This window comes from Taeniopygia guttata, chromosome 2 (genome assembly GCF_048771995.1).
Source record: "Taeniopygia guttata chromosome 2, bTaeGut7.mat, whole genome shotgun sequence".
NCBI lineage: Eukaryota > Metazoa > Chordata > Aves > Passeriformes > Estrildidae > Taeniopygia > Taeniopygia guttata.
This window is the reverse complement of record NC_133026.1, coordinates 151,642,762-151,662,075: the sequence shown is the minus strand read 5'-3', so window position 1 is coordinate 151,662,075 and position 19,314 is coordinate 151,642,762. Positions and strand designations below refer to the sequence as shown.

The 19,314-nt window shown below is 52.1% G+C and overlaps 2 protein-coding genes across 4 annotated transcripts in view; one reads left to right on the top strand and one right to left on the bottom strand.

The window, feature by feature from the left end:
* Nucleotides 1-19,314, bottom strand: part of BOP1 (BOP1 ribosomal biogenesis factor) — a 98,892-nt gene that overhangs the window by 22,772 nt on the left and 56,806 nt on the right. The window lies entirely within an intron of this gene.
* Nucleotides 6,348-7,775, top strand: SCX (scleraxis bHLH transcription factor). Its single transcript, XM_072925133.1, has one exon. It carries the CDS (start codon nucleotides 7,021-7,023, stop codon nucleotides 7,744-7,746), a length of 726 nt encoding a protein of 241 aa, XP_072781234.1. The 5' UTR covers nucleotides 6,348-7,020; the 3' UTR covers nucleotides 7,747-7,775.

Here is a 19,314-nt window from a genome sequence, read left to right as displayed (position 1 = left end):
GGGAATGGGAATGGGAATGGGAATGGGAATGGGAATGGGAATGGGAATGGGAATGGGAATGGGAATGGAGCCGGGAGCAGAGCCAGCTCCGTGGCTGCTGCAGCTCCAGGTGGGAAGTTTTTTTTGGAATGGTCCCGGGCATTCCTGCTGTGCATTCCTGGCAGAGGGAAAGGATCCTTCCCTAAAAATATCCACAGGAAAAGGGACCATTCCCTGAAAATATCTGAGCCACACACAGGGAAAAGGGGATGGCAGAGGCACAGCATTCCCAAATCTTATCCCACAGTATTCCCACATTCCATTCTACAGCATTCCCAAATCCCATCCTGCAGCATTCCCAAATCCCATCCTACAGCATTCCCAAATCCCATCCCGCAGCATTCCCAAATCCCATCCTGCAGCATTCCCAAATCTCGGTGTCCCTGCTTGTGATTTCATGGATTTTGACTCTGATTCCCTGGATTTTGGCTGCAATTCCCTGGATTTTGGGTCTCCCTGCACCCCCAGCTGCAATTCCATGGATTCTGGCTGCAATTCCATGGATTTTGGCTGTAATTCCATGAATTTCGGGACTCCCTGCACTCCCACCCTCTGCCCATGACCATCTCCACATCCCAGACTGTGATTCCATGAATTTTGGCTGCAATTCCATGGATTTTGGCTGCGATTCCACGGATTTTGGGACTCCCTGCACCCCCACCCTCTGCCCATGATCCCAGACTGCAATTCCATGGATTTTGGCTGCAATTCCCTGGATTTTGGGACTCCCTGCGCCCCCAATCATCTCCACGTCCCTGGTTGTGATTCCATGGATTCTAGCTGTGATTCCACGGATTCTGGCTGCAATTCCACGGATTTTGTCTGTAATTCCATGGACTTTGGCTGCAATTCCCTGGATTTTGGGACTCCCTGCACCCCCACCCTCTGCCCATGATCCCTGGCTGCAATTCCATGGATTTTGGCTGTAATTCCATGGATTTTGGGACTCCCTGAGCCTCCAGCCTCCGACCTGGACCATCTCCACATCCCTGGCAGCAATCCCACAGATTTTGGCCGCAATCCCACGGATTTTGGGACTCTCTGCACCCCCAATCATCTCCACGTCCCGGGTTGTTATCCCATGGATTTTGTCTGCAATTCCATGAATTTCAGGACTCCCTGCACCCCCACCCTCTGCCCATGATCCCCGGCTGCAATTCCACGGATTTTGGCCACGATTCCATGGATTTTGGGACTCCCTGTGCCCCCAATCATCTCCACGTCCCTGGTTGTGATTCCATGGATTCTGGCTGCGATTCCATGGATTTTGGGACTCCCTGAGCCTCCAGCCTCCGACCTGGACCATCTCCACATCCCTGGCTGCAATTCCATGGATTTTGGCTGCAATTCCCTGGATTTTGGGACTCCCTGTGCCCCCAATCATCTCCTTGCCCCTAGTTGTGATCCCATGGATTCTGGATGCAATTCCCTGGAATCTAGCTGTGATTCCATGAATTTTGGCTGCAATTCCCTGGATTTTGGGACTCCCTGCACCCCCACCCTCTGCCCATGATCATCCTCACATCCCTGACTGCAATTCCATGAATTTTGGCTGTAATTCCCTGGATTTTGGGACCCCCTGTGCCCCCAGCTGCAATTCCATGGATTTTGGCTGCGATTCCCTGGATTTTGGGACTCCCTGAGCCTCCAGCCTCCGACCTGGACCATCTCCACATCCCTGGCTGCGATCCCACGGATTTTGGCCGCAATCCCACAGATTTTGGCCACAATCCCACAAATTTTAGCCGCAATCCCACAGATTTTGGCCAGAATCCCACAGATTTTGGCCGGAATCCCACAGATTTTGGGACTCCCTGCACCCCCCGCTGGGTCGGGATCCCCCTGTGCCCCGGGGGGATCATTCCCAAGGCTGGGCTCGCCGGGATCCGGCGTTTTCCCGGGAATTCTGCCGGAGCAGCGGCGCGGGGACCGCTAAGCGAAAGCAGATGGCTCCGGGAGCTTCCAGAGGCCGGGAAGGGGATGACAGAGGGTTGGATTTCGGAGCAGAGGGTTGGATTTCGGAGCAGAGGTTTGGATTTCGGAAGCTGCCCAGACGGGGATTAAGTGCGGCAGCGCACGGAAGGTGCCGCGATCCGGCCGGGAACGAACCTCCCGCGCGGAGCTCCCGGGAGGCGCCGCTGGAAAAGCGGGGAAAGCTCGGGAAAAAGCAGGGAAAAGGTGGAAATGCCGTGTTCCAGGTGGAAATCCCGTTTTTCCAGGTGGAAATGTTGGTTTTCCAGGTGAAAATCCCATTTTTCCATGTGGAAATCCTATTTTTCCATGTGTAAACGCCGGTTTTCCAGGTGAAAATCCCATTTTTCCATGCTAAAATGCCATTTTTCCAGGCTAAAATGCCATTTTTCCAGGCAGAAATGCCGGTTTTCCAGGTGGAAATGTCAGTTTTCCAGGCAGAAATGCCATTTTTCCATGTGGAAACACCGGTTTTCCAGGTGAAAATGCCATTTTTCCAGGCAGAAATGCCATTTTTCCAGGTGAAAATCCCATTTTCCATGTGGAAATGCCATTTTTCCAGGTGGAAATGTCGGTTTTCCAGGTGGAAATGCCGTTTTTCCAGGCGAAAATGCCATTTTTCCAGGCAGAAATACCGGTTTTCCTGGTGGAAATGTCGGTTTTCCAGGTGAAAATCCCATTTTTCCATGTGGAAACGCCGGTTTTCCAGGTGAAAACACCGGTTTTCCAGGTGGAAATGCCGTTTTTCCAGGCAAAAATGCCATTTTTCCAGGCAGAAATACCGGTTTTCCTGGTGGAAATGTCGGTTTTCCAGGTGAAAATCCCATTTTTCCATGTGGAAACGCCGGTTTTCCAGGTGAAAACACCGGTTTTCCAGGTGGAAATGCTGTTTTTCCAGGCAAAAATGCCATTTTTCCAGGCAGAAATACCGGTTTTCCTGGTGGAAATGACAAGTTTTCCAGGTGGAAATGTCGGTTTTCCAGGCAGAAATGCCGTTTTCCAGGTGGAAATGCCATTTTTCCAGGTGGAAACACCAGTTTTCCAGGTGGAAACAGCATTTTACCAGGTGGAAATTCTGTTTTTCCAGGTGGAAACGCCGTTTTTCCAGGCAGAAATGCCATTTTTCCAGGTGGAAATGCCGGTTTTCCAGGTGGAAGTGCCGGTTTTCCAGGTGAAAATCCCATTTTTCCAGGTGGAAACACCGGTTTTCCAGGTGGAAGTGCCGGGTTTTCAGGTGAAAATCCCATTTTTCCAGGCAGAAATGCCATTTTTCCAGGCAGAAATGCCATTTTTCCATGTGGAAACGCCGGTTTTCCAGGTGGAAATGCCATTTTTCCAGGCAGAAATACCACTTTTCCTGCTGGAAACGCTGATTTTCCAGGTGGAAATGCCGGTTTTCCAGGTGGAAGTGCCGGTTTTCCAGGTGGAAATGCCGTTTTTCCAGGTGGAAATGCCGTTTTTCCAGGCAAAAATGGCACTTTTCCAGGCAGAAATACCGATTTTCCAGGTGGAAATGCCGTTTTTCCAGGCAAAAATGGCACTTTTCCAGGCAGAAATACCGATTTTCCAGGTGGAAATGCCGTTTTTCCAGGCAAAAATGCCATTTTTCCAGGCAGAAATACCGATTTTCCTGGAGGAAATGCTGGTTTTCCAGGTGGAAATGTTGGTTTTCTGGGTGAAAATCCCATTTTTCCATGTGGAAATGCCATTTTTCCAGGCAGAAATGCCATTTTTCCAGGTGGAAACGCCGGTTTTCCAGGTGGAAATCCCGGGAGATCCCAGAGCCCCTTCCAGAGCCTTTTCCAGGTTTTTCTGGGAGAGCTGGAGAGGGGTTTGGGATGGAGGTTGGAGGGACGGGAAACAGGGAATGGCTCCCCATGGAATATCGGGATTTTGGGATGGAATTCCCAGAGAATCCGGGGCTGCCCCATGGAATGGGACAGGGAATGACACCTGAAACCTCTGGAATTCCGGTGCCCCGGGCAGGGAATTCCAGCAGATCCTCAAGGGTTAATTCCCTGGGAATGGGAAGGGGCCGGGATTGATCCCAATTCCCAACCGGAATTCCCGAATGGGATGGGGCTGGGATTGATCCCAATTCCCAGCCGGAATTCCCGCAGGAATGGGCTGGGATTGATCCCAATTCCCAACTGGAATTCCCTGGGAATGGGAAGGGGCCGGGATGGATCCCAATTCCCAACTGGAATTCCCGCAGGAATGGGAAGTGGGGGCACAGGGATAAAGGGAATTTTTGGGGAAAAGCGGGAAGGGAACGGCGAATTTCCCGGGAATTCGGCAAATCCCGAGTGGTGGGGGAGATTCCAGAGGGATCCCAGAGTTTCCCCGGGACCTTTGGGATGGGGATAAAGGGAATTTTTGGGAAAAGCAGGAAAGGAGCAGCGAATTTCCTGGGAATTCGGCGAATCCCAAGTGGTGGGGGGGATCCCAGAGGTTCCCCGGGAGCTTCAGGATTGGGATAAAGGGAATTTTTTGGAAAAACAGGAAAGGAGCAGCGAATTTCCCGGGAATGCTGCAATTCCTGAGTGGTGGGGGAGGATTCCAGAGTTTCCCTGGGAGATTCGGGACTGGGATAAGGGAATTTTTAGGGAAAAGCGGGAAAGGAGCGGCGAATCCCGAGTGGTGGGGGGAATTCCATAGGGATTCCAGAGCTTCTCCGGGAGCTTTGGGATGGGGATAAAGGGAATTTTTGGGGAAAAGCGGGAAAGGAGCGGCGAATTTCCCGGGAATTCGGTGAATCCCGAGTGGTGGGGGGGATTCCGGAGCTTCCCCGGGAGCTTTGGGATGGGGATAAAGGGAATTTTTGGGGAAAAGTGGGAAGGGAGCGGCGAATCCCAAGTGGTGGTGGTGATTCCAGAGCTTCCCCGGGAGCTTTGGGATTGGGATAAAGGGAATTTTTGGGGAAAAGCGGGAAAGGAGCGGCGAGTCCCGGGTGGTGGGGGGGATCCCAGAAATTCCCTGGGAGCTTTGGGATGGGGATAAAGGGAATTTTTGGGAAAAGCAGGAAAGGAGCGGCAAATTTCCCGGGAATTTGGTGAATCCCGAGTGGTGGGGGGGGATTCCAGAAATTCCCCGGGAGATTCGGGATGGGGATAAAGGGAATTTTTTGGGAAAACTGGGAAAGGAACGGCAAATCCCGAGTGGTGGGGGGATTCCAGAAATTCCCTGGGAGCTTTGGGATGGGGATAAAGGAATTTTTGGGGAAAGCAGGAAAGGAGCGGCGAATTTCCCGGGAATTTGGCGAATCCCGAGTGGTGGGAGGGATTCCAGAGATTCCCCGGGAGCTTTGGGATTGGGATAAAGGGAATTTTTGGGGAAAAGCGGGAAAGGAATGGCGAATTTCCCGGGAATTCGGAAAATCCCGAGTGGTGGGGGGGATTCCAGAGTTTCCCTGGGAGATTCGGGATGGGGATAAAGGGAATTTTTGGGGAAAAGCGATAAAGGAGCGGCAAATCCCGAGTGGTGGGGGGGATTCCAGAAATTCCCCGGGAGCTTCGGGATTGGGATAAAGGGAATTTTTCGGGAAAACTGGGAAAGGAACAGCAAGTTTCCCGGGAATTCAGCGAATCCCGAGTGGTGGGGGGGGATTCCAGAGTTTCCCCGGGAGCTTTGGGATGGGGATAAAGGGAATTTTTTGGGGAAAAGCGGGAAGGGAGCGGCGGTTTCCCGGGAATTGGACAAATCCTGAGTGGTGGGGGGGGATTCCAGAGTTTCCCCGGGACCTTTGGGATTGGGATAAAGGGAATTTTTGGGGGAAAAGCGGGAAGGGATTGGCGGTTTCCCGGGAATGCGGCGAAGGGGTTAAAGCTCCGGTGGGCCGGGCCTGGGGCTCCCCTTTCCAAAGGCTCCTTTTCCAAGGAATCCGCGCCGGGAGGAGGGGCCGCGCCGCCCATTCCCGCCGCTATAAAATTCCCGCAATTCCAGCCCGCGGCTCCCGGAGGATGCGCACGTGCGCCGGGAGCGGCAAACCGGGAATAACCCGGGGATAACCCGGGATAAACCGGGATAAACCCGCACACACATCCACACCAAAGCGAGCTGTAAACCCGCAATAAACCCGCGATCGATCGCAGCGGGATAAAAGCCGGGCTGGAGCTGGAGCAGCGCGATCGAACCGTAAAAAGCGGGATAACAGCGGGATAAACGCGGGATAACAGCAGCGGGATAACAACAGCGGGATAACAACGGGATAACAGCGGGATAACAGCGGGATAACAGCGGGATAACAACGGGATAACAACGGGATAAAAGCCCCGGAGCGGATCGGAGAGAGCCATGAGCGGCCGGAGCTGAGTGAGAGCTGCCGCGGTGTTCCCGGTATCCCCGCGGTGTTCCCGGCGGCATTCCCAGTGACATTCCCGGCGGCGTTCCCGGTGAATTCCAGGCGGCATTCCCGGCGGCATTCCCACTTTCCCGGCGGCATTCCCGGCGGCGTTCCCGCATTCCCGGCGGCATTCCCGGTTTGCCGGCGGCGTTCCCACTTTCCCGGCGACATTCCCGGCAGCGTTCCCCCTTTCCCTGCGACATTCCCGGCGGCATTCCCAGCGGCTTTCCCGCTTTCCCGGCGGCTTTCCCGGCGGCATTCCCGGCGGCATTCCCGGTGAATTCCAGGTGGCATTCCCGGCGTTATTCCCAGCAGCATTCCCGGCGGCATTCCCACTTTCCCAGTGACATTCCCGGCGGCGTTCCCGGCGGCATTTCCACTTTCCAGGCGGCATTCCCACTTTCCCGGCGGCATTCCCACTTTCCTGGCGTTATTCCCGGTGGCATTCCCGCATTCCCGGCAGCATTCCTGCTTTCCCGGCGCCGTTCCCACTTTCCCGGCGGCATTCCCGGCGGCATTCCCGGTGCATTCCCGACAGCATTCCCGGCGCATTCCCGTTGTCATTCCCGGCGCACTCCCGTTGCCATTCCCGGCAGCATTCCCAGCAGCATTCCCGGCGGCATTCCCGTTGCATTCCCGTTGTCGCTCCCGTCGCTCGGGCCGGCGGGATGTCGTTCGCCATGGTGCGCTCGGCGCCGGGCCGGTTCCTGTACCCGGAGCTGAGCGCGCTCTCGGAGGATGAGGAGAACAGCGGCAGCTCCGGCTCCGAGGAAAAGCCGTTCCACGCCGAGCCCGTGGCGGGCGGCAAGCGGCGGACCGGCCGCACCCGCGGGGGCGGCCCCGGGGCCCGGATGATGCCCCGGGAGCCGCGGCAGAGGCACACGGCCAACGCCCGCGAGCGGGACCGCACCAACTCGGTGAACACGGCGTTCACGGCGCTGCGCACGCTGATCCCCACCGAGCCCGCCGACAGGAAACTCTCCAAGATCGAGACGCTGCGTTTGGCCTCCAGCTACATCTCACACCTCGGGAACGTGCTGCTGCTCGGGGATTCCGGGAATACCGGGAATACCGGAGGGGGAGCGGGGCAGCCGTGCCACGGGGCAGCGCCCGCCGCCGCCTTCTGCCCGTCCGCCGCCGTGTCCCCGCCCGGCCGGGCCGCGGAGAGCGCCCAGCCCCGGCAGATCTGCACCTTCTGCCTCAGCAACCAGCGCAGGATGGTGAGTGACACCGGGAATACCGGGAAAAGTACCGGGAATATCGGGAATGGGGTCCGGGAATACCGGGAATGGGGTCCGGGAGTAAAGGGAATGGGGTCCGGGATAGCGGCAATGGGGATTCCCAGCCCCGGCAGATCTGCACCTTCTGCCTCAGCAACCAGCGCAGGATGGTGAGTGACACCGGGAAAACCGGGAAAACCGGGAATACCGGGAATGAGTACCGGGAATGAGCACCGGGAATAGTACCGGGAATAGAACCGGGAATGAGCACAGGGAATGAGCAGAGGGAATCAGCACAGGGAATGGGGACCAGGAATGAGCACCGGGAATGAGGACTGGGAATGAGCACAGGGAATGAGAACCGGGAATAATACCGGGAATACCGGGGGCCGGGATAGCGGGAACGGGGAGTAGGATACTGGGAAAGGGGATTTGGGAATCCCGGGATTCCCAGCCCCGGCAGATCTGCACCTTCTGCCTCAGCAACCAGCGCAGGATGGTGAGTGACCGGGAAAACCGGGAAAACCGGGAATAGCACCGGGAATAGCACCGGGAAAACCGGGAATGGGGTCCGGGAACACCGGGAATGGGGTCCGGGATAGCGGGAATGGGGATTTGGGAATGCCGGGATTCCCAGCCCCGGCAGATCTGCACCTTCTGCCTCTGGAATTCCGCTCCTGAGTTCCGGAGGGTTCGGGATGTCGGGAATAGGGACCGGGATACCGGGAATGGCGATAGGATAAAGGGAAAGGCAGCCCGGGATTCGGGAGTGAATCCTGCAGGGAATGAGGGACCGGGATTTGGGAATGAATTCCACAGGGAATGGAGTTCTGGGATTCGGGAATTGTGTCCCAGAATTTGGGAATGCTGAGGGAATGAGGAGATGGGGGACCGGGATTCGGGAGTGAATCCCGGCAATTCCCGGGTTTATCCCGGCGATTCCCGGGTTTATCCCAGTGATTCCCGGGTTTATCCCGGCGATTCCTGGCGTTCCCAGTTCCCAATCCCAGTGCCCCTGGATTTTGGGATTCCCTCTCCTCTCAGTTTCCCGGGATTTTGGGACCTCCCCGCTGCACCTGCAGGGAAAATCCAGAGGGATTTTCGTGCCACATCCCAAATTCCCCAAATTCCCCAAATTCCCCAAATTCCCCAAATTCCCGCCCTGGGATCAGGGGCAGGATCGGGATCCGGGCTGATCCCGGATAACCCGGAGGGGATGGAAAAACCCTCGGGAAGGATTTTGGCCTCATCAAACTCCGGAATTTTCCACCCAAACCATTCCCAAATTCTGGATCAGTTCCTACAAATTCCCATCCTTAATTTCCCCTCAATCCCAATAATTCCCATCCCAAATTCTGGATCAATTCCTACAAATCCCCATCCTTAATTCCGGATCAATTCCTACAAATTCCCATCCTTAATTCCAGATCAATTCCTACAAATTCCCATCCTTAATTTCCCCTCAATCCCAATAATTCCCATCCCGAGTTCCAGATCAATTCCTACAAATCCCCATCCTTAATTTTGTAATTCCTGTAAATTCCCAGTGTCAATTCTCCATCAATCCCAAGAATTCCCATCCTTCATTTTCCATCAATCCCTGTAAAATCCCACCACAGCCGGAATTGGGGCTGGGATTAGAGCTGGAATTAGAACTGGGATCAGGGCTGGAATTAGGGATGGAATTAGGGATGGAATTAGAATTGGAATTGGGGTTGGAATTGGAATTAGAGCTGGAATTGGGAGCGAAATTAGAACTGGAATTGGGACTGGAATTGGGACTGGAATTAAAACTGGAATTAGGAGTGAAATTGGAGCTGGAATTAGAACTGGAATTGGGGTTGGAATTGGAATTAGGGCTGGAATTTGGGCTGGAATTGCAGCTGGAATTAGAGATGGAATCAGGGCTGGAATTGGAGCTGGAATTGGGGCTGGAATTAAAACCAGAATTAGAACTGGAATTAGAAATGGAATTAAAACTGGATTTAGGGCTGGAATTAGAAGTGGAATTGGGGCTGGAACTGGAGATGGAATTAAGGCTGGAATTGGAACTGGAATTAGAACTGGAATTAGGGCTGGAATTGGGGCTGGAATTGGGGCTGGAATTAGGGATGGAATCAGAGCTGGAATTATAATTGAATTTAGGTCTGGAATTAGAACTGGAGTTAGAACTGGATTTAGGGCTGGAATTGGGTTGGAATTAGAACTGGAATTAGAACTGGAATTGGGTTGGAATTAGAACTGGATTTAGGGCTGGAATTAGAACTGGAATTAGAATTGGGGCTGGAATTGGAGATGGAATTAAGGCTGGAATTGGGGTGGGAATTATAAGTGGAATTTGGGCTGGGATCAGGGCTGGAATTGCAACTGGAATTACAATTGGAATTAGAACCGGAATTGGGTCTGGAATTAAAACTGGAGTTAGAACTGGAATTAGAACTGGAATTGGGCTGAAATTAGAACTGGAATCGGGCTGGAATTGGGACTAGATTTGGGGCTGGAATTAGAAGTGGAATTGGGGCTGGAATTGGAGCTGGAATTGGGGCTGGAATTAAGAGCTGGAATCAGGGCTGGAATTGGGGCTGGAATTGGGGCTGGAATTAAGAGCTGGAATCAGGGCTGGAATTAGAACTGGAATTAGAACTGGATTTAGGGCTGGAATTAGAAGTGGAATTGGGGCTGGAATTAGAATTGGAATCAGGGCTGAAATTAGAATTGGAATTGGGGCTGGAATTAAGAGCTGGAATTGGGCTGGAATTAGAACTGGAATTAGAACTGGAATTGGGCTGGAATTAGAAGTGGAATTGGGGCTGGAATTAGAGATGGAATTAGGGCTGGAATTAGGGATGGAATTAGGGCTGGAATTAGAACTGGATTTAGAACTGGAATTAGGAGTGAAATTGGAGCTGGAATTAGAATTGGAATTAAAACTGGATTTAGGGCTGGAATTAGAACTGGAATTAGAACTGGAATTGGGATGGGAATTAGAACTGGAATTGGGCTGGAATTAGAACTGGAATTAGAACTGGAATTGGGAGCGAAATTAGAACTGGAATTGGGACTGGAATTAGAGCTGGATTTAGGGCTGGAATTAGAATTGGAATTAGGGTTGGAATTAGGGCTGGAATTGGGGTGGGATTTAGGACTGGAATTGGGAGTGAAATTAGAATTGGAATTAGAACTGGATTTAGGGCTGGAAGTAGAACTGGAATTAGGAGTGAAATTGGAGCTGGAATTAGAAGTGGAATTGGGGCTGGAATTAGAACTGGAATTAGAACTGGAATTGGGTCTGGAATTAGAATTGAAATTAAAACTGGATTTAGAACTGGAATTAGAAGTGGAATTGGGGCTGGAATTAGAGCTGGAATTAGAACTGGGATCAGGGCTGGAATTGGGGATGGAATTAGAATTGGAATTGGGGTTGGAATTGGAATTAGAGCTGGAATTAGAGCTGGAATTGGGCTGGAAATAGAACCGGAATTGGGGCTGGAATTAGAACTGGAATTGGGGCTGAAATTGGAATTAGAGCTGGAATTGGAGCTGGAATTGGGCTGGAATTGGGACTGGAATTAGAACTGGAATTGGGCTGGAATTAGAACTGGAATCAGTCCCAAAAAATCCCCCTCAAATCCCCTTTCCCATCCCAAAATCCCCAAACTGTGGCTCCGAGGGGTCCGACCCCAGTGCCGCCCCATCCCTGGAATCCGAGGGTTAAATGGGAAAATTTGGGATAATTTGGGATAATTTGGGATAATTGGGGTTGGGATTGCAGCAGGAATGTCTCAGGTGGGCGGCCAATCCCAGGAATTCCTTGGAATCTGCTCAGATCCCGACAATTCCCAATCCCAGCCAGGAATTCTGCCTCGGGACTGGAAAAACGGGATTTGGGGGTCAAGGGATTCCCAGATCCCGAGGGAATTCCGAGCTGGAATTCCGGGAGCCAGCAGAGATCTGGGATCAGGAGAGGAATTTGGGATCTAGGGAGGAATTGGGATAAAGGAATTCCCCTCTGGAATTTCCTCGGGATCCAGGAGGGAATTGGGATCCAGAGGGAATTTGGGATCCAGGAGGGAATTTGGGATCCAGAGGGGATTTGGGATCCAGGGGGAATTTGGGATCCAGGGGGAATTTGGGATCCAGGGGGAATTTGGGATCCAGGAGGGAATTGGGATCCAGGGGGGATTTGGGATCCAGGGGGGATTTGGGATCCAGAGGGAATTTGAGATCCAGGGAAGATTTGGGATCCAGAGGGAATTTGGGATCCAGGGGGAATTTGGGATCCAGGAGGGAATTTGGGATCCAAGGGGAATTTGGGATCCAGGGAAAATTTGGGATCCAGGAGGGAATTGGGATCCAGGGGGAATTTGGGATCCAGAGGGGATTTGGGATCCAGAGGGAATTTGGGATCCAGGGGGAATTTGGGATCCAAAGGGAATTTGGGATCCAGGAGGGATTTGGGATCCAGGGAAGATTTGGGATCCAGGGAAGATTTAGGATCCAGTGGGAATTTGGGATCCAGGGGGGATTTGGGATCCAGAGGGGATTTGGGATCCAGGGAAGATTTGGGATCCTGGGAAGATTTGGGATCCAGAGGGAATTTGGGATCCAGGGAACATTTGGGATCCAGGGGGGAGTCAGGGCCCGGATCAGCTCCAATCCCATTCCCAGCCCGGAATCCGTCAGGAATGGCCGATCCCGGAGCATTCCCGGAGCATTCCCGACCCTCCTGGGACAGGGAACGGATGGGAAATCCCGGAAAAGGGGAAATCCCGGAAAATGGGAAAACCCAGGAAATGGGAAATCCTGAGAAAGGCAAATCCCGGGAAACAGGAAATCCCAGGAATTCCAGGGAAAACCCTGGCACAGCTTCCCAAGGAAATCCGTACGGGAGGGATTTGGGATCAGGGATCAAGATTTGGGATTTGGGATCAGGGATCAAGATTTGGGATTTGGGATCAGGGATCAGAGATTTGAGGATGGATTTGGGATGGCAGCAGGGATTTGGGATCAGGGATCAGGGATTTGGGATCAGGAATTCCATGAGATTCCCAAACCAGCCCGGAGCCATTCCCGGTTTTCCTCAGGACAGCATCACCCCCACATTCAGTTTTCCATGGAAAAATCCCGGATTTAGGCACAGGGAGCAGGAATTCCATGAGATTCCCAAACCACCCCAGAGCCGGGAGTTTCCCTCAGCAATTCCCAATTTTCCCCAGGACAGGATCACCCCCACAGTCAATTTTTCCATGGAAAAATCCCGGATTTAGACACAGGGAGCAGCAATTCCATGAGATTCCCAAATCAGCCTGGAGCCATTCCCAATTTTCCCCAGGGCAGGATCACCCCCACATTCAGTTTTCCATGGAAAAATCCCGGATTTAGGCAGAAAGAGCTGGAATTCCATGAGATTCCCAAATCACCCCAGAGCTGTTCCCGCTTTTCCCCAGGGCAGGATCACTCCCACATTCAGTTTTTCCATGGAAAAATCCCGGATTTAGGCACAGGGAGTGGGAATTCCATGAGATTCCCAAACCATCCTGGAGCCAGGAATTTCCGTCAGCAATTCCCAATTTTCCCCAGGACAGGATCACCCCCACATTCAGTTTTTCCATGGAAAAATCCCGGATTTAGGCACAGGGAGCAGAATTCCATGAGATTCCCAAACCAGCCCGGAGCCGGGAGTTTCCCTCCGCAATTCCCAATTTTCCTCAGGACAGGATCCCCCCACATTCAGTTTTTCCATGGAAAAATCCCGGATTTAGGCACAGGGAGCAGAATTCCATGAGATTCCCAAACCAGCCCGGAGCCGGGAGTTTCCCTCAGCAATTCCCAATTTTTCCTCTTCAGGGCTGCACCCCCAATCCACTTTTTCATGGAAAAATCCCAGATTTAGGCACAGGGAGTGGGAATTCCATGAGATTCCCAAACCAGCCTGGAGCCATTCCTGCTTTTCCCCAGGACAGGATCCCCCCCACATTCAGTTTTTCCATGGAAAAATCCCGGATTTAGGCAGAAAGAGCTGGAATTCCATGAGATTCCCAAACCACCCCGGAGCCATTCCCAGTTTTCCTTAGGACAGCATCCCCCCCATATTCAGTTTTTCCATGGAAAAATCCTGGATTTAGGCACAGGGAATGGGAATTCCATGAGATTCCCAAACCACCCCAGAGCCGGGAGTTTCCCTCAACAATTCCCAATTTTTCCTCTTCAGAGCTACACCCCCAATCCAGGTTTTCCATGGAAAAATCCCGGATTTAGGTAGAAAGAGCTGGAATTCCATGAGATTCCCAAACCACCCTGGAGCTGTTCCCACTTTTCCCCAGGACAGCATCACCCCCACATTCAGTTTTTTCATGGAAAAATCCCGGATTTAGGCACAGGGAGCAGAATTCCATGAGATTCCCAAACTATCCCAAAGCCATTCCTGCTTTTCCCCCTTTTCTCAGCCCGGATCCCGAATTCCCGGCGGAGGGGAGCGGGAAAAGCGCGTCGGGATTTTCCCAATCCCCGTTTCCGCTCCAGACGGCCCCGGAGCTCCCGGGGATTGAACATCTGGGAAATCGGAGCAGAATTCCCCCTTTTCCCTCCCCTTCCCAGGGAACAAAGGCAGCCACCGCCGCACGTGCGGCCTCGGAAAAGCGGGAGGGGGTCGGGAAAAACCGGGAATTGCATCCCAAAAAACCGGGATGGAAAAGAGGAATTGGAGCCCGAAAAACCAGGAGGGAAAAGGGGAATTTCATCCCAAGAAACAGGGATGGGAAAGGGGAATTGGAGCCCTAAAAACGGGGAATTGCATCCCAAAAAACCGGGATGGAAAAGGGGAATTGGATCCTGAAAAAGGGGAAATGAATCCCTAAAAACTGGGAGGGAAAACGGGAATTGGATCCCAAAAAACTGGGAGGGAAAACGGGAATTGCATCCCAAAAAACCGGGATGGAAAAGGGAATTGGATCCCTAAAAACTGGGAATTGGATCCCTAAAAACTGGGAGGGAAAAGGGGAATTGGATCCCTAAAAACTGGGAGGGAAAAGGGAATTGGATCCCTAAAAACTGGGATGGAAAAGGGGAATTGGATCCCGAAAAAATGGGATGGAAAAGGGAATTGGATCCCGAAAAATTGGGATGGAAAAGGGGAATTGGAGCCCAAAAAACTGGGATGGAAAAGAGGAATTGGATCCCGAAAAACCAGGAGGGAAAAATGGGAATTGGAGCCCTAAAAACTGGGATGGGAAAAGGGGAATTGGAGCCCGAAAAACTGGGGAGGGAAAAGGGAATTGGATCCCTAAAAACTGGGGATGGAAAAGGGAATTGGATCCCTAAAAACTGGGGATGGAAAAGGGAATTGGATCCCTAAAAAATGGGAGGGAAAAGGGAATTGGATCCCTAAAAACTGGGAGGGAAAAGGGGAATTGGATCCCAAAAAATGAGGAGGGAAAAGGGAATTGGATCCCAAAAAACTGGGATGGAAATGGGAATTGGATCCCTAAAAACGGGGAATTGGATCCCTAAAAACTGGGAGGGAAAGGGGGAATTGGAGCCCGAAAAACCGGGAGGGAAAAGGGAATTGGAGCCCGAAAAACTGGGATGGAAAAGGGAATTGGATCCCTAAAAACTGGGGAGGGAAAAGGGAATTGGATCCCAAAAAACGAGGAGGGAAAAGGGGAATTGGATCCCAAAAAACTGGGAGGGAAAAGGGAATTGGATCCCGAAAAACGGAGAGGGAAAAGGGGAATTGGATCCCGAAAAACGGAGAGGGAAAAGGGGAATTGGATCCCTAAGAAAAAGGGAATTGGATCCCTAAAAAAAGGGATGGGAAAGGGAATTGGATCCCTAAAAACTGGGGATGGAAAATGGGAATGACATCCCAAAAAACGAGGAGGGAAAAGGGGAATTGCATCCCAAAAAATTGGGAGGGAAAAGGGGAATTGGGTCCCAAAAACTGGGATGGAAAAAGGGGAATTGGATCCCTAAAAATTGGGATGGAAAAGGGAATTGGATCCCAAAAAATGGGAGGGAAAAGGGGAATTGGATCACTAAAAACTGGGAGGGAAAAGGGGAATTGCATCCCTAAAAAACTGAGATGGAAAAGGGAATTGGATCCCAAAAAATGGGGAGGGAAATGTGAATTGGATCCCTAAAAACGGGGATGGGAAAAGGGGAATTGGATCCCAAAAAACGGGGATGGAAAAGGGAATTGGATCCCTAAAAACTGGGAGGGAAAAGGGGAATTGGATCCCTAAAAATTGGGATGGAAAAGGGAATTGGGTCCCTAAAAACTGGGATGGAAAAGGGGAATTGGATCCCTAAAAACTGGGATGGAAAAGGGAATTGGATCCCTAAAAACTGGGATGGAAAAGGGGAATTGGATCCCAAAAAACTGGGAGGGAAAAGGGGAATTGGAGCCCTAAAAACTGGGATGGAAAAGGGGAATTGGATCCCTAAAAACTGGGAGGGAAAAGGGGAATTGGATCCCAAAAAACTGGGATGGGAAAACGGGAATTGGATCCCAAAAAACTGGGATGGAAAAGGGAATTGGATCCCAAAAAACTGGGAGGGAAAAGGGAATTGGATCCCAAAAAACTGGGATGGGAAAACGGGAATTGGATCCCAAAAAACTGGGATGGAAAAGGGAATTGGAGCCCTAAAAAATGGGATGGGAAAAGGGAAATTGGAGCCCAAAAAACTGGGATGGGAAATGGGAATTGGATCCCTAAAAACCGGGATGGAAAAGGGAACTGGATCCCTAAAAACTGGGGATGGGAAAGGGAATTGGAGCCCTAAAAACTGGGAATTGGATCCCTAAAAACTGGGGATGGAAAAGGGGAATTGGGTCCCTAAAAACTGGGAGGGAAAAGAGAATTGGATCCCAAAAAATTGTGAGGGAAATGGGAATTGGATCCCTAAAAACTGGGATGGAAAAGGGGAATTGCATCCCAAAAAACTGGGATGGAAAAGGGGAATTGCATCCCAAAAAACTGGGGTGGAAAAGGGGAATTGGATCCCAAAAAACGAGGAGGGAAAAGGGGAATTGGATCCCGAAAAACTGGGAGGGAAATGGGAATTGGATCCCTAAAAACCGGGATGGGAAAGGGGATTGGATCCCTAAAAACTGGGAATTGGATCCCTAAAAACTGGGATGGAAAAGGGAATTGGATCCCAAAAAATGGGATGGGGAAAAGGGGAATTGGATCCCAAAAAACTGGGATGGAAAAGGGAATTGGATCCCAAAAAATGGGATGGGGAAAAGGGGAATTGGATCCCTAAGAACTGGGAGGGAAAAGGGGAATTGGATCCCGAAAAACCGGGGTGGAAAAGGGAATTGGATCCCTAAAAACTGGGATGGAAAAGGGGAATTGGATCTCTAAAAACTGGGATGGAAAAGGGAATTGGATCCCTAAAAACCGTGAAGGAAAAGGGAATTGGATCCCTAAAAACTGGGATGGAAAAGGGAATTGGATCCCTAAAAACTGGGATGGAAAAGGGGAATTGGATCCCTAAAAACTGGGATGGGAAAAGGGGAATTGGATCCCAAAAAACTGGGATGGAAAAGGGAATTGGATCCCTAAAAACTGGGATGGGAAAGGGGAACTGGAGCCCGAAAAACTGGGATGGAAAAGGGGAATTGCATGTCAAAAATCAGGGATGGGAAAAGGGGAATTGGATCCCGAAAAACCAGGCACTGGGGTTATACTGGTTATACTGGGATGGGTACTGGTCATACTGGGATGGCACTGGGGGTGACTGGGACACGGGAATCCCGGGATCGAGGCACGGATCGGGAACAGCTCTGGGGGATCCCGGGAGGATTCTTGGGAAGGGATCCTGGAGAATTCCCTGGGAAGGAATTCCCTGGGAATGGGATCCAGGAGAATTCCTGGGAACGGGATCCCAGGAGGATTCTTGGGAATGGGATCCTGGGAGAATTCCCTGGGAATGGGATCCTGGGATGATTCCTGGGAAGGGATCCTGGCGAATTTCCTGGGAACGGGATTCCCTGGATTGGGATCCTGCAGAATTCCCCGGGAACGGGATCCTGGAGAATTCCCTGGGAATGGGATCCAGGAGAATTCCCTGGGAATAATTCTCTGGGAAGGGATCCTGTGAGAATTCCCTGGGAAGGAATTCCTTGGGAATGGGATCCTGGGAGAATTCCTTGGGAAGGGATCCCAGGAGAATTCCCTGGGACAGGGTTCCCTGGGAAGGGATCCAGGAGAGTTCCTTGGGAAGGGATTCCCTGGATTGGGATCCTGGAGAATTCCCTGGGAATGGGATCCTGGGATGATTCATGGGAAGGAATTCCTTGGGAAGGGATCCAGGAGAATTCCCTGGGAATGGGATCCAGGAGAATTCCCTGAGAATAATTCTCTGGGAAGGGATCCTGTGAGAATTCCTTGGGAAGGAATTCCTGGGAATGGGATCCTGGGAGAATTCCTTGGGAAGGGATCCCAGGAGGATTCCCTGGGAATGGGATCCAGGAGAATTCCCTGGGAACGGGACCCTAAGAGTATTCCTGAGAATAATTCCCTGGGAACGGGATCCTAGGAGGATTCCTGGAAACAGGATCCAGGAGAATTCCCTGGGAAGGGATCCAGGAGAATTCCCTGGGAAGGAATTCCTTGGGAATGGGATCCTGGGAGAATTCCCAGGGAACAGGATCCTGGGATGATTCCTGGGAAGGGATCCAGGAGAATTCCCAGGAAGGGATCCCAGGTGGATTCCCTGGGAAGCGGCTCCAAGGGGATCCTGGAAGAATTCCCAAATTCCCAATCCCAGGTTTGATCCCATCTCCCTTTCCCTCCCGCAGAGTAAAGACCGGGACAGGAAGACGGGACAGCTCCGGAGCTAGGCCGGGAATTCCAGCCGGGAATTCCAGCCGGGAATTAATTCCAGCCGGGAATTTCAGCCGGAGCAGGGGAGAACCACGCTGGCGGATTCCCGGATCCAGGGACGTTTTCCTGCCGGATCCCGCGGGAAGAGCGGCACCGGAATTCCGGGATATCCAGGGAATGCACCCACAGAGCCCCAGGGACGGCGGAGCCGCTCCGGGAATCCTCGGGAATTCCTGCCCCGGGATTCCGGATCATGGAACACTTGGATCTGCTCCGGGAATCCTCGGGAATTCCTGCCCCGGGATTCCGGATCACGGAACACTTGGATCTGCTCCGGGAATCCTCGGGAATTCCTGCCCCGGGATTCTGGATCATGGAACACTTGGATCTCTTGGATCCTCGGGAATTCCTGCCCCAGGATCTGGATCACGGAACACTTGGATCTGTTGGATCTGCTCCAGGAATCCTCGGGAATTCCTGCTCCGGAATTCCAGATCATGGAACACTTGGATCTCTCGGATCTGCTGTGGGAATCCTCAGGAATTCCTGCCCCGGGATTCCAGATCATGGAACACTTGGATCTCTTGGATCTGCTCCGGGAATCCTCAGGAATTCCTGCCCCGGGATTCCCAATCATGGAACACTTGGATCTCTTGGATCCTCAGGAATTCCTGCCCTGGGATTCCGGATCATGGAACACTGGGACCTGCTGTGGGAATCCTCTGGAATTCCTGTCCCGGGATTCCGGATCATGGAACACTTGGATCTCTTGGATCTGCTCCGGGAATCCTCAGGAATTCCTGCCCTGGGATTCCCAATCATGGAACACTTGGATCTCTCGGATCCTCGGGAATTCCTTTCCCAGGATTCCTGCTCCCGGACCACTTGGATCTCCTGATCCACTCGGGAATGC